The following is a 14,869-nucleotide window of genomic DNA, read 5'->3' on the forward strand; positions in this document are numbered from 1 at the left end:
TCCACATTACTCTTTAAATGGCTTTAAATCTTTTGATCAAGTCTTTCTATTATCGAAAATGTCTCAGTGCCGTCATTACAACCAACTATAATCCAGTCACAGACTTTTCTTTGTCTTGAAAGACAATGTATTAGGGACGAGAAGCTGAGCAGGCTGCTTTCCGTCGCTGGATCGGACTTAACGATTGACCTCTTTCTCAAAGATAGATCTATTTAAGCAGATAGTTAATCCTAAGCACTAGTAGTCATAGATAACTTCGAGCGCTGAATCTGATCTTAGAGGGTACCTAGTATGTGGATTTCGGAGTTTTGTCTCGTCCAACATTATACAAAGATCACCCGAAAGTAAACTATACCGAAATAATTAAACATAGTATTGAGCTCCATGAAGGTCTTCATATGATAGCCACAATTACGATTGGTGTTCTTATTTTTTTATTTTTTAAAGACTAAGTTCTTTTCTTTTTAAAAAACCATAACGTCGAATTGATAAATTTTTATTCTTAAATGAAAATGCTAAATAAACTAAACTAAAAGTTGAGATGTCCATGAACCACGAATACACCGGTAATTTCATTTAATGACAGCACCAACGATGTCATAACTAGGTCAACGGTTATTCGAAATACGTTGGTAATAATCTAGCACAATAATTCTCCACGTAGAGCGATGGAATTTCAGATTGTATCAACATGCTTCTAATAAAATTACGCTATTATTGGGAGACGTGTAGGTACATCGAATTTAATCATGCAGTAGTTGATTTCGTTAAATTATGCTTAGCGTTTGTGATTAAAAATAATAATTTGTTAAGTTTTTACAATTAAAACTACGTATTGTGGACCATTAATTATACTACTGTACATGAACTGTAAATAAAAAAGGATTCATTGGCTAATCTCTATAATAGGACACTAAAGTCGTCGTGGCCTAAAGGATAAGATGTTTAAGTGCCCTTCCCTTCCCTCCGTGGCTTAAAGGATAAGATTCCCGATCCTGCGGACAGAATGGAAAGCAGTCGACGTCGCCCAATACAATACACGTAATTTCAGATCCTTCCGATCCACTAACAGACACAGCCCACTGAGTTTTTCGCCGGATCTTCTCAGTGGGTCGCGTTTCCGATCCGGTGGTAGATTTTGCGAAGCACGGCTCTTGCTCGGGTTCATGCTAACAACGTCGTCAGGTTTGAGCCCCGTGAGCTCACCTACTGGTTAAGGTTACACTGAAATAGTCTCTCAAGGCTATCAGCATAGGTAGGAAAAAAAGATAAGATGTCCTGTGTCATATCAAGCAATGTGTCTATACCGTATTCAAATCCAGGTACTAATTTTTATAAAGGAATACCCACCGACTTAACATCCACGATAAAAGCCACCAGAAAATTCAATATTCATAATTACCCCCTTTCGGTCTGTTTCTGCGTATAGGTGCCAGATGTTTTAATTTTTAAAGTTGAGACAGCTATTAAAAAATTTGTATAATTGAGACTTCGATTTTCTGTTTCAAGTCGGCATTCATTTTGTGGCGTCTGTGGATTTTAGTCACCATTTAACGCCAGGTTGGTTGTAAGATAGTTCACACGACTAGAGCAATAAAACATTTAAACAAAGCTTCAACGGTATCATTCTTTAATAAATTAATAGAAATTCATAGTTCAGTACAGTCGAGCTCAATAACCAACTAATTTAGCGGCTAGTGCTAGCATTAAATTAGTTTGTTATTTCGAGATATATTTTGGATTACTATCATTTTGCATGAAGCAGATTCATACTAAGTTGACAATTATACAACATTATTTTGTTTTAACCAGAAATTTATATAATTGCCAATTCAATTTAACATCCTAACGAACCGCGTGTTATAAAACATACGAAAAAATAGTATCGTAAGAAAATCAGGGATAATTTCTATATACACATGTAAAGAAATAAATAAATAAATATTTACTAACAGTCACGCCACGTTAACTGGTCCCGTGATAAGTTCGTAAAGAACTTGTGTTACAGGTACCAGATAACGGAAATAAATGTAAGATTTTTATTATACACATACACATATTTAATATACATCCATAACCCTGGAAAAGACATTTGTATTTATCATAGAGATATCTTCCCTTGGCGGGATTCGAACCCGCGACCTCCTTGTGTAGTGACCATGTCACTTACCACTACACCAGACGGCCGTAGAAAAACCTTTATTATTTTAAAATCGAATCTAATCTAATTAATTTTAAGTTTTCAAAAGAATTTTTCAACAGTGTCTTTCAATGTCATGGAGTAAAGTCTGATTCATTAAAAAGAGAGCTCAGTTTTGTTTTATTATTTTGGATATAACAGAAAACGTAATTAAGTATTTTATTGTTTATTCATTCTGAAATACTCCATACATATGATATGATATCATGTGATATGGGCAAATAAACTTAAAGTGCTAATTATTCTATGAATAACTCAATATGGTATTGTATACGATCTGTAAATAATAAGTTTATCTGAGGATTGAGAATTGGAAAGATGAACTTAATAAAAAATATATTTTTATCTAATATTGATACTGAAGCACGTTTTTTTTTATTGTTTAGATAGCTGGACGAGCTCACAGCCCACCTGGTGTTAAGTGGTTACTGGAGCCCATAGACATCTACGGCGTAAATGCGCCACCCACCTTGAGATATAAGTTCTAAGTTCTCAAGTATAGTTACAACGGCTGCCCCACCCTTCAAACCGAAACGCATTACTGCTTCACGGCAGGGTGGCGGTACTTACCCGCGCGGACTCACTAGAGGTCCTACCACCAGTAAAACATAATATGTATACATATGTATACATATTATGTTTTTATGTATACATATGTATACATATTATGTTTCGAAGAATCCAACACATTTCATTACTTATTCTTTTTAAAATAAATTCTATATGGTTTGAGACTTGTTTGCACATATACTGAATTACTAATAAATATGTGTCGAAACGCATGATTACGTTTAAAATTAAAAAGGGATTTGTTGTGAAAACAACATCTTGTACTTCATCAATTAGGAATGTGATTTTCAGACGTTTAAAAATATATATCATATTTTCTTATTCTAAATAAATTTCAAATATTTCAATTCAAATAAATTTAAAAAAAAATATTCAAATATTAAAAAATATATATTCATATGGTTAAGTTTAAGTAGCTTTTTTAATAACTTTTAACATTTCTTTAACTATGTGAAAGACTACTAGGAAGACGCTTGATAAGCTGACAGGCGATTGAAACTCTGAACGCCGCCTAAACTATTATTGTAAACTTGAGCGGGGGGTTTTCAATTTTATTAAATTTATGCAGAATATCTTACATTCAAGTTGAGCACTAAAATAAGATTTATATTTTTCTTCAAACTTTAGCGCTCAAAACAAGCGTAAGCTTTTTTCTTGAAAAATCAAGGTTTACCCATAATAATAAAGAAACGATAAAGTATATTTTAATATGATATACCGGTATTTCAATTAAACGCTAAAATATAAAATAAGATCCTATTTTAACCTAAAAGTGTATTTGAAATATGCGTAACGTTGAAATAAATATAATTCCTCGTAAATAGTTTATCGTTTTTTTTATTGCTTAGATGGGTGGAAGAGCTCACAGCCCACCTGGTGTTAAGTGGTTACCGGAGCCCATAGACATCTACAATGTAAATGCGCCACACACCTTGAGATATAAGTTCTAAGGTCTCAGTATAGTTACAACAGCTGCCCTACTATTCAAACTGAAACGTATTACTTACTTACGTATTACGTATAACGTATTACAGAAATAGACAGGGTGGTGGTACCTATCCGTGCTGACTCACGAGAGGTCCTACCACCAGTAATCTAATTTTCAATTACAAATATTTCAATACCAGTATTCAATTATTAAAATACGAAAATGTTAAAGATTTACCCATGCAGATTCACAAGAGGTTCTACCAGTAATCGAGGTCCGCTTGAGTCTTTCAATCTCCCGACAATTTACTTGAAACCCGTAAGCTATACTGAAAAGTTAAATACTAAGAGAAATACTACTTTTTCCGTGATAGTGGCCTACAGTGTTCAGGTTCACTATATCCCGTGTTATTATTGCAAAATGACTATGTATAAGGGTCTCTCTCCGACAGTTCTTGTATGTTTAGCAATTTACACTATTAGTTTAGGTAAGGCCTTTTCCGTCATATTCTGTGTTTTAGGTTAGTTCTCTTATGGCTTTCAGGCAAAATTGGTGATTCAGACCTTATATTTTACTGTCTTTTACTATCTGTTTCGTGATCGTGACGATTCCTCGTGTATTTCTTATCTATTTCAGCAAGGAAAAAAATTATTTCCAGCTTTAAGTCAAGGCAACATGACAGTTAGCTTGGAAATAGTTTTAGTAGTCAATTCTTTCTAATTATTTCAAATCATCAACGTTTATAAAATTCTGAAAGTGCCAGAGGACAATTTATAAAATTTCTGTAATATTTAAAATAAAATTATTGTATTTCTCAGGGTTCCGCTCCTACATAGGAAAAAAACGGAATCCTTATTTATTAACTTTCTGTATTTCTGTTATTGAAGTCATTTTCCTCAAAAACGGCTAGAGGTATCAAGTTGATATTAGTACCAAACATTGAAGCATATGGTGTAAATGAGTCATAAAGGTTCGTTGGATTAAATATAATCATTAACCGCATTTTTTCATTAATAAAACCCTCTAAAGCTCTTCCCGCTGATCTAGAATCATGAGCAGACGCAAACACAAGTAAAGGATAAAGTCTGAATCTTGTTTGTCTGTCTAAACTAAAGCAATCAAGGATCAGCTAAAAGCCATAAAAACTTGAGTCCAATTAAGAGAATACTCGTCAAAATTGCTCACAGATCGCATTCACGTTCCAAAGAGTGTTCCTGAAGATTTTCAAGACGATTGAGATCCTAGAAATTGGATTCTCATGCGTCTTTCAGTGAAGGAGTAATGTGCAAGCCAAACCTAAATTAGTCTTTGCCAACTTAGAAGTCCTCGGGAAAAACAGATATCAGTTAACACCTGAATAGAATCTTATTCTCTACATAGTAACAATCCTACACCTATCCTTTATAATATTGTTTCGCTTTTCTATCAGTTGTGTTCTATTGTTGTAACTCTTATTACCAATAAACAGGCAGAGATGACCAATTTCTATGAAATGGCTGGAAGAATAGTGACGTTTATAGACGCCACGTTCCCTTTAACTAATAAAAAAATGTCCAGAAATGAAATCACCTTCTGGTAAAAGGTATTTTATTTTCCCATACATGAGCCTTTGAAATAAAACATCAACATACGTAGATCGTGAAATGTTTCCGTGCAGCAGTCAATTTAAAATGACACGTAAAATACTGGTAAATACACAACACACACACGCCTAACGTAATTCAACAGAACAAGACAGATTACTGTACGGATTATGAGGTCGTAACTCAATCAACTCGGTAAATAGATGGCACAAATGGAAATGCCACCGAAATGTCTAGCAGACTACATATAAGGTACTAAAGAAGTCGTAATTCTGACGGTTTTTTTTACAAAACTCTATGACAAATTGGAATGTGTAATGCTTCCTAAAACAGACTGATACATCAAAAAATCCAAAATTAATCCTCGAATATATTTACTGGTAGTAGAACCTCTTGTGAGTCCGCGCGGGTAGGTACCACCACCCTGCCTATTTCTGCCGTGAAGCAGTAATGCGTTTCGGTTTGAAGGGTGGGGCAGCCGTTGTAACTATGTATACTTGAGACCTTAGAACTAATTAATATCTTAAGGTGGGTGGCGCATTTACATTGTAGATGTCTATGGGCTCCAGTAACCACTTAACATCAAGTGGGCTGTGAGCTCGTCCACCCGTCTAAGCAATAAAAAGAAAGAAAGATATCAGTACTTAAAATTTATCTTTATGATCCGTTCATGTGATGAATAACTCCTTATTTTTTATTCCATTTGATGTTCATCAAAAATTCTTTAAAGTTTCGTTGAAAGCTGCCCCATTCCTACAAGATAATGACGCAATCTTGGTAAAAGTTGTTCGTGGAAGCATTACAAATCCCTTCGGAATTTCTGTAGATATGCCCTTATAATAAATACCTGTTATATGCAATAATAAAAAAAACAGTTTTCGGAAATAATCATTACAAATCTAAGAATTTTAGATTCTAGAAATTTTAGAATTCTAGAAATTTAAGATAATGATAAGGTGTTAATTTAAACGGACAGTTTAAATTGAAAAAAATACATGGTTTTCTTACCTAAAAAGGCTACTAAGAAATATATTATAAAAGTACTTTATACTAATAAAAGATAAAAATTTCGAAATACACTAATTCGATAAAGAATCATTTACGCAATATTCCTTAAAAACATAAATACTCTTAAAACGCTTATAAATTTCATTGTCAAAATCAAAATGATCATAACGCTATCTGAGCAACGTTATGGGAGAACGAAATACAATGGTTGTCACCTAGAGCCCATCAGATATCCGAAACCTTCTAGCACAAAGAGAACGCGTGCGTGTGGCGTCGCCTCACACATTTTGGCAACGCCTTGTTGCTTAGTCACGCAATATTCCCTTAATTTTGTTGATGACCATAACACGGTACTGTAATGTTTCAAAGTTGTAATTTTATCTGCAACCTTCAATCTTCTTGGCCGAATTTAATAATTACATTTTATCAACATAAATCTGAAATTTAGATAGATAAGATATATGATTGTGAGGTGAAATGTGAAATGTGTGAAATCTAACAAAACAAATAGACAGTATTTGCGTAAATAGATGTTTGCTTATTATGCGTATTTGTTTAATGAATAGCTCTGTATTCGTCAAATGATCGAAAATCAACTAAAATCACGGACACCAAAAGTTATTTATAAATAGATTTTAATGTAAAACATTTTCTCTTTGATTTTATTATGAATTATATAGCTGTACCCGCTCGCTTCTCTGGGCATTTAAAATTAACATTATTATTTCTCACCTCCACAAGGATTCTCATCATTAACCCCCGCAATTGGCTTAGGGAGTCCAACACTTATATAAATATTAGCTTATCCATTAAGTACATGTATTTTCTACATGGATACCAAGTTTCAAGTCAATCGGATGCACGTTTCAGTAGTTATAACGAAACATCCGTAAAAACCACTGTAGATTTATATATTAGTATAGATTGAAAAAAAAAACCTACCTATTTTCAAAAAACAATTATATTGATAATTGGTGAATCAATGTAAAGGAAAAACGGTGGTATTTCACTGTTTTATAAACTGTTCTATTTAAATATGGCGAGATATATTTATTTCAAATGGTAGGTACATTTTTCACTATTTGTCAATCGTTTTTTCTTTATTTGTTGAATAACTATTTCGGCAAAGGAAATAATAAAAAAATTGAAAATGCAATACATAAAATGAATTAAAATCTTGAGCTTGCAAGGTTTTTGGAAATTCGTCCACAAAGCGAACCCTTGAGTCTGTTTAAGTCTTGTTATCATCAATCACAACTGTCTGCTATAAATTAAATTAAATTATTAAACTAAGTAATAATTATTAACTGTTTCTTCTTCTAATTCTAGAAAATAATAAGTACTCGACCTCAAGTGCCACTAGTAGAGTAGAGCATCTTACAGAAGAAAATGGTTTTTGTTCCCTACCTATGCTGATAGCCTTGAGAGGCTATTTCAGCTTCGCCCTAGCGTTTGTAGGTGAGCTCACGGGGCTCAAACCGGAGAGTTGCTAACACTGACCCTAGCAAGAGCAGTGCTTCGCAGAATCTACCACCGGATCGGAAACGCAACCCACTGAGAAGATCCGGCGAGAAACTCAGTCTGTGTCTGTGGATTAATTCGCTCGTCGAGCCCTTCGTCGCAAGCGAAGGGTTCGACGAGGACGGTGACCGATGCTTGTGGTGCCTAAAAGTAAGAATAGGTAGTGTACCCGCCCAGTAACAGGAAATACATTTTACTATTTTACATCGCAGTCTGTATTTTGAGTTTTCTTCTGCGTAAATTTACTTTAACTCTCCTCCGCCACTGAAAAACAAACAAAATTTTCTCAAACAAACTTTACTTTTAGTTAAATGTACTAATTAGTACAATTGAAAGAAAACCATTGGGAGTCGTAGTCAGTTCAGCCCTAGCCACGCCCATGCATGTTTGCCAACATTTACAGCCCACGTAAAGGACGATAGGGACAAAGCCGTATTAATTAACAATTACCTACTTGTTAGACGTTAGCCTCTAACGTCAAACTGTATACATAATTAGTTTCCGCTTGATTACCGAACAGCGAAAGCACTGAGGAAATTTATCTATCAATAATATAATGTATTAATTATGTATATATCGTATTCTCGCATTAAAACTGTATTATGTACTGTATTAATCATCTTTGCAACATTTATTTTTTATTTTTTACCAGTTACATTATCTGTCTTTTAAAGTAAGATAAAATTATGTGTTAATTTCTTTAATAATAGTCAAAATATAGGTAAACTAAGCTAAACTACGCTCTTTTGACAGTATTTATGAGAAAAACACTGGTGATACCAAATGATTCCGCATATTGACTCAATTTCGAATATTTTCGGAAATTGTACACTTTTAATGCGAAAAAACGATATGTTGGCAAAAAATCCGTTAAAGTAAAACATTAAGCGAAAGTGAATTCAATTAGCATGTCAATTCTAATTTTGAATAAACGAATAGTAAGAGAAAAAAGATGTTTGTTAATAATAAATTACAAGACGGGCAACATTTTAGGAGATGAAAATCAAGTGACCAACAATTAAAATTTGGTTACACTTCTTTACATTATACCACTATACTAACTGTTCAAGGATAACGCCTCTAGACCTTAACTTGGGGTTAACAGAGCAAGCACTTTATTACTGACCCCAGTTTATGACGAAAGCAACTTTTACTGTTCAACGTAAAAGAAGGAAGAGCAAACGATTCCGCAGATGTAATTAGACTCGGAGCAAACTTTTGCGTAGACTCAGCGATGTGTTTCTTCTCAAGAGATCGGCACTTAACTATAGGACTCTGTAATAAAATTAACTTGGCAAAATGTAAAAAAGTTACAAAATAAAATTAATCGTCGCTTTAGAAATCAATTCCTATCTATCTTCTTTTCTATGTATTATTATATAAAAATTTATTGCTGTTCGTTAGTCTCGCTAAAACTCGAGAACGGCTAGACCGATTTGGCTAATTTGGGTCTTGAATTATTTGTCGAAGTTCAGAGAAGGTTTAGTTTAGGTCTTTTATTTATCGATTGAGGCACTACGAAGTCTGCCGGGTCAGCTAGTAACAAATAAAATACTAAGTATACAATGCTCAGGTAGAATAAATTAATATTAAAATACGAAACATTTTTTCTCACATATATTTTTTCAACGTAAAAATATAGAACAGGAAATGAATAAGTGAAAAGACAAGTGCTTCGGTATTGACTAATAAATTGGTGAAAATGTTGTTCAGTTGACCTGTGAGTTTTGTTGACACGCAATCAAGATGCAGATGTCCAGAGCCAACGGCCGCGTGCTTTCTATTCTATTCAGCGCTTTACTACTGGGACGCGCTATCACAGGTAAGTTTCTATATAATCAGACATACTTATTACGAACTACATGTGTCCACGTCTTACCCATATTATATGTGAACTTAATAATATTTTGTATAATTGTCATTGCGCTCATAAAACATCGCTAAGGGAAATTCATTCTGGACTAGCTGACGCGGCAGACTTCGTAGTGCCTCAATCGATAAATAAAAGACCTAAAACTTTGTATAAAATAATTTTAAAACAAAAAAAAGGAAAAACAGAATTGTTATTTTTATTTAATTCCGAGCAATTTCATATTTATCTACCTTTTAAACCTTCTCTGGACTTCCACAAATAATTCAAGACCAAAATTAACGAAATCGGTAGAGCCGTTCTCGAGTTTTAGCGAGACTAACGAACAGCAATTCATTTTTATATATATAGATGTACAAACTCTGGAAACGTATTGTGAATGAGCACAGTTGCTCCAGGAAGATCTGAGAGCACTTCCCATGGGATATACGTTACAAAACCCAGAGAAAAGTAAAGTCAAATTCCGGGATTATCAACAATCCGAATATGTAACTCTCTTTTGTATTGAGTCAAACGGAATCTACAATGTATGTTGCAATTTTTATATTAAGCTTAAGCTATACAGCAATGCTTTTCACAATGATGATGATATATTTTAAACGGCCGTCTGGTGTAGTGGTAAGTGACATGGTCACTACACAAGGGGGTCGCGGGTTCGAATCCCGCCAAGGGAAGGTATTTGTATGATAAATATAAATGTCTTTTCCAGGGTTATGGATGTGTCTTAAATATATGTATGTGTATAATAAAAATCTTACATTTATTTCCGTTATCTGGTACCTGTAACACAAGTTCTTTACGAACTTATCACGGGACCAGTTAACGTGGTGTGATTGTTAGTAAATATTTATTTATTTATTTATCTTTCAGTAATAACCTTCCTTGAAGTGCCTATAATTACCGCATAATATTTCAAACTCAATCAGATAAACGACACAAGAACGAACATCACATTTGTAAGAAGATTGAAATAAATAAACAAATAAATAAATTTTCATTACATGTATGAGCAGATATTTCTCTCTTTTATATGTACATGTTCTCACATTATAATTATTATCTTCTGATTTTGACTTCAGTGCAACATATTCCACTACATTTTATTTTAAGAATTCAAATATGGGCGTTAATGTTATAATGTGACCACGAATATTTATCATTGGCGAACACTTACAAATGCAACAAAATGTTTAACTGCCAACGTTACAATATTTTGCTTAGTCTGACAGTTTTATTTTATGTACTAAAAACAAACTGGTGTTTTCAATTAAATTTTGCGCAAACAACAACTTTAAGCGCCGTTATCTTACATAAAATGTAGGCACTGTGCATATTACATAGAAATTCAATTAACAAACTCACGTGAGGCTGAATAAGCCCTGCAGTACTGCCTCCATCCAACAAACATATTAAATTACGTTAATCAAATTAAAATTCACGCAAGACACGACAGCTTTTGGCGTGAATTAACACGTTACTTTGAAAGACACAAGTGAGAATAGTCTGTATCTTTCGGCTTTACAGTTGTAATGCTACAAAATATACACATATGTAATAAACATATTTCTTTGAAAATTTCAAACAGAGATTATTAATTCATGGAGCGAATAGCTTACGGTTAGCCGTTTAGAAATTTCACATAAACCCTTTCCGAAATTTGCTACAAATCGAAACTTTTTCATTGATGAAGTATTTATATCTTCCGTGGATACTTCTCCGAAGAATATTTCGAGAGAAATCCATCCTCTTCTTGTTACCATCACACGTCCGCACGAGATCAACCCGCTGAGGGGACGCGCCAAATATCTGTGATTGTTGTAACCACCCTCTAAACGACTCCACTTCACCCTCATCTGGATGTCCGATCCCCGCCCGAGATAAAACCCGGGAGATGTAGAAGGGGTTAATACTGCAACCAAAAGCGTGGCTCACTCCAAAGAGCCTGATCGTCGATGGTCGTGAATCAAAGAATCTATGATGACCGTCATGGTCGGCGACACGTCAGGCAGCCCTGGCGATGCCGTTGGTGTTCTGAAAAACCCCGCGGGATCAGAACAAGCCTGCCGGGCCGAGACGCGATACAGCGTCAACCGGCCACTCACGTTTCATCGTGTCAACCATGCAGCGAGCTAGAGTGCTAGTAGCACGCTCTCGAACTCGACCCGTCCGGTCACCCCATGACCTTCACCGGCCAAGGCCAAATCCTCCAGGAGCTGGGCGTAGTTCCTCTTACAGCCCTAGATCCGTAAATAAATAGTAAGTAAATAATAATAAATTTCCGACATTCACTCTTACCACGGATTGTCCAGCATAAGAGAATTCTAGAATTAACTTCCCTTCGCGGTAGCTCCTCAACACCATGACATATCCTGCTACAAACAAGGTTTCTCAGTTAGGTAGAGGTTTGATTTTTCCCCTAGCAGTACCTTTGCTTATGAGCGAGGACATCGTTGTCTACCTTCGAACCTTATGAGTATAGCCGATATTTCCATACAACGAAACCTTGGACCTCAAACCTTAAGGTGGGCATTAACATTCACGCTATAGTGTATGGACACTGCCACTCTCTAACACCAAGAAGGCCATTAGCCTTGACTCTTGTCGAGACAAAAACGATTTTTAAAGTTTAAATTGAACCTTACCAAATTATACATTTACCAGCTTCTATTATTAAATTGTTACTCTAATTTTCTAAAAAAAAATTTTTTAATATTAGTACATAATACGTATTTTCCATATGCAATACAGAGAAATTCTATTGCATCATTTAAGTCTATAGAATTGAAGGTGATGAATTATTTATACGGTGCATTTTGGACAAGATAGTTCTATTGTTAATTCTAACTACGACAAGAGTGTAAGGAAATACGTCAGATCAGATCTAAAATACGTTACAAGACTGCATTTTGCAGCATTTAACGTGCTGCTATGTACATATATATATTGTTAACTTTCCCATTCTGTTTCAGGCCGATATAGTGGAAACCATAAATATCACTTCGTGATTACCTCTATGCACTTTGAGGCATAACATATAGAGTCAGATATAGGCAGGATGATAGCACCCATATGTACAAGCTTACAACAGATGACTACCTACTATAGATGAATTTTAGAAACAGAACTGTTTCTTAAAAAAGGTCGCATATACTTATCTTTTGGAGGATCTTCTGGACGAGGCCTTCACTCGAGAGGTTCTTGCAAATGAGTAATATTAAAAAATATATATATTGTATGTATTGAATTGTTAAGTATTGGTTGCAAAAAATAAAAAGGCTTTCATATATATATTTTTATTTTTATATTTATCTTTTATATCATTATAATAATCCTCATAGGAAATAAGACTAACTTTAGCTTCACTTTGGAAGAAATAGCAACACCAAGCGTGGTACCGACTGCACTCTGTAGATTAAAATGTTTTGATAAGTGTCTATCGATTCCTATATAATATGTATTTGGTAATCATCGCATTAACATGATATTATAACTGCCGCTCTATCGTGAGCGTTTTCATGATGTTTCAACATGCAATGCTGTACCCAAGCTCTGAAAATAGTTTAATCTATACTAATATTATAAAGCTGAAGAGTTTGTTTGTTTGAACGCGCTAATCTAAGAAACTACTAGTCCGATTTGAATTTCTTTCTGTGTTAGATAACCCATTTATTGAGGAAGGCTATAGGCTATATAGCATCACGGTAAAACCAATACGAGCGGAGCACCAATAAAGAATGTTTCAAAATCGGGGTTTTTTTCCCTTTTGAGAGCTTTCGCTGCGTGCGCTGCAGACACGATTAGTTTCGCTAAAATAATATATGACAGAACTGTTCCCCTTTAAAAGATCCAAAAAAAAGTCCGCGTCATCATATTATGTTAAGGTTGGCTCACTATAACGTTTTTTATGCTAACCAAATTTCTTCTAAAATAAAACATTATTTGTGAACTATTCCACGCGGACGTAGTCGCGGGGAGAAGCTAGTCTATACTATCTATACTAATTATTATTAATATTATAAAGAGGAATGATTTGTTTCTTTGTTTCTTTTCAATAGGCTCCGAAACCACTGACCGATTTGAAAAATTTTTTCACTGTTTAAGAGCTACTGTATTCTCGAATGACATAGGCTACAAGTTTTTTTAAAAAAAAATTAGGGATCTTTACTAAAACTCAAATAATGTAACCCTAAGTGTAAAAAAATTACCTAAAATATTCTTAACATCGCGTGCCCCGCGAAAACTATTGATGATAGAATAAAATAATGTACTACGACTTTGTAGAACACATTATTAATTACATAAAGTGTCGCGACAGCACATGTCTAACTATTGTAGTTATGCCGCCATAAGTTTTCTTTTATTTAAAAAAAAAAACAACGTCAAATATCGTTGAATTTTTTGTTAAAGACCCGAGCGGAGCCGGAGCGGGCCGCTAGTTAAAAATATTTTTAAAATACGTACTATTTCTTTTCGAATCTTTCTGGAGACAATCGAGTATATAACCCTCATATTGGTGAACACTAAGACATACATACCTCAGACATCGGTGATGTTGAATCGTTGAATAGATTGTGTTTTTCTTAATTAACCAACATTTCGTTTGAATTACAAAAATTATTAACATTTTATTTATTTATTTTTTATTGCCTAGATGTGTGGACAAGCTCACAGCCCACCTGGTGTTAAGTGGTTACTGGAACCCATAGACATCTACAACGTAAATACGCCATACACCTTGAGATATAAGTTCTAAGGTCTCAGTATAGTTACAACTACTGCCCCACCCTTCAAACCGAAACGCATTACTGCTTCACGGCAGAAATAAGCGGGGCGGTGGTACCTACCCGTGCGGACTCACAAGAGGTCCTACCACCAGTAAAAACCACATATCAACTGAAATCTTGTTTTTATACATGTTTCTATTCTGAACACTCTACTGCTTCTTAGCCTAGTTACTATACGTTCAGTCTTCATTAGTCTTAATACATAATGTAGCAAAGGATCTGCGATACACAATTGCTTTACAATGAAAGAGGTTAACGTACCACATTTTAAATTAATTTTCACGATGAAACAAAGAAAGTGTTATGTTTCTTGTTAATTACAACCACCGCCCGTCCGTGATAGTGCCTAATTAAATTCCTTCCAAACTTTTATAACCATGCCCTTTATATTCGGTTATGTATGTT

At 34.4% G+C, this 14,869-nt stretch overlaps 1 protein-coding gene across 3 annotated transcripts in view; it reads left to right on the plus strand.

The window, feature by feature from the left end:
- Positions 1 to 14,869, plus strand: part of LOC114248663 (uncharacterized) — a 104,524-nt gene that overhangs the window by 11,128 nt on the left and 78,527 nt on the right. For 2 of the 3 annotated variants that reach the window (XM_089731661.1, XM_089731663.1), the window contains exon 2: positions 9,453 to 9,632. In XM_089731661.1, the coding sequence (XP_089587787.1) occupies positions 9,557 to 9,632 (76 nt within the window). In that variant the 5' untranslated portion in view covers positions 9,453 to 9,556. Of the gene's footprint in view, positions 1 to 9,324; positions 9,633 to 14,869 lie in introns of those variants that run through there. The other variant, XM_089731662.1, reaches the window with a different exon arrangement.

The sequence above is a fragment of the Bombyx mandarina genome, chromosome 12, assembly GCF_030267445.1.
Source record: "Bombyx mandarina strain Sakado chromosome 12, ASM3026744v2".
NCBI lineage: Eukaryota > Metazoa > Arthropoda > Insecta > Lepidoptera > Bombycidae > Bombyx > Bombyx mandarina.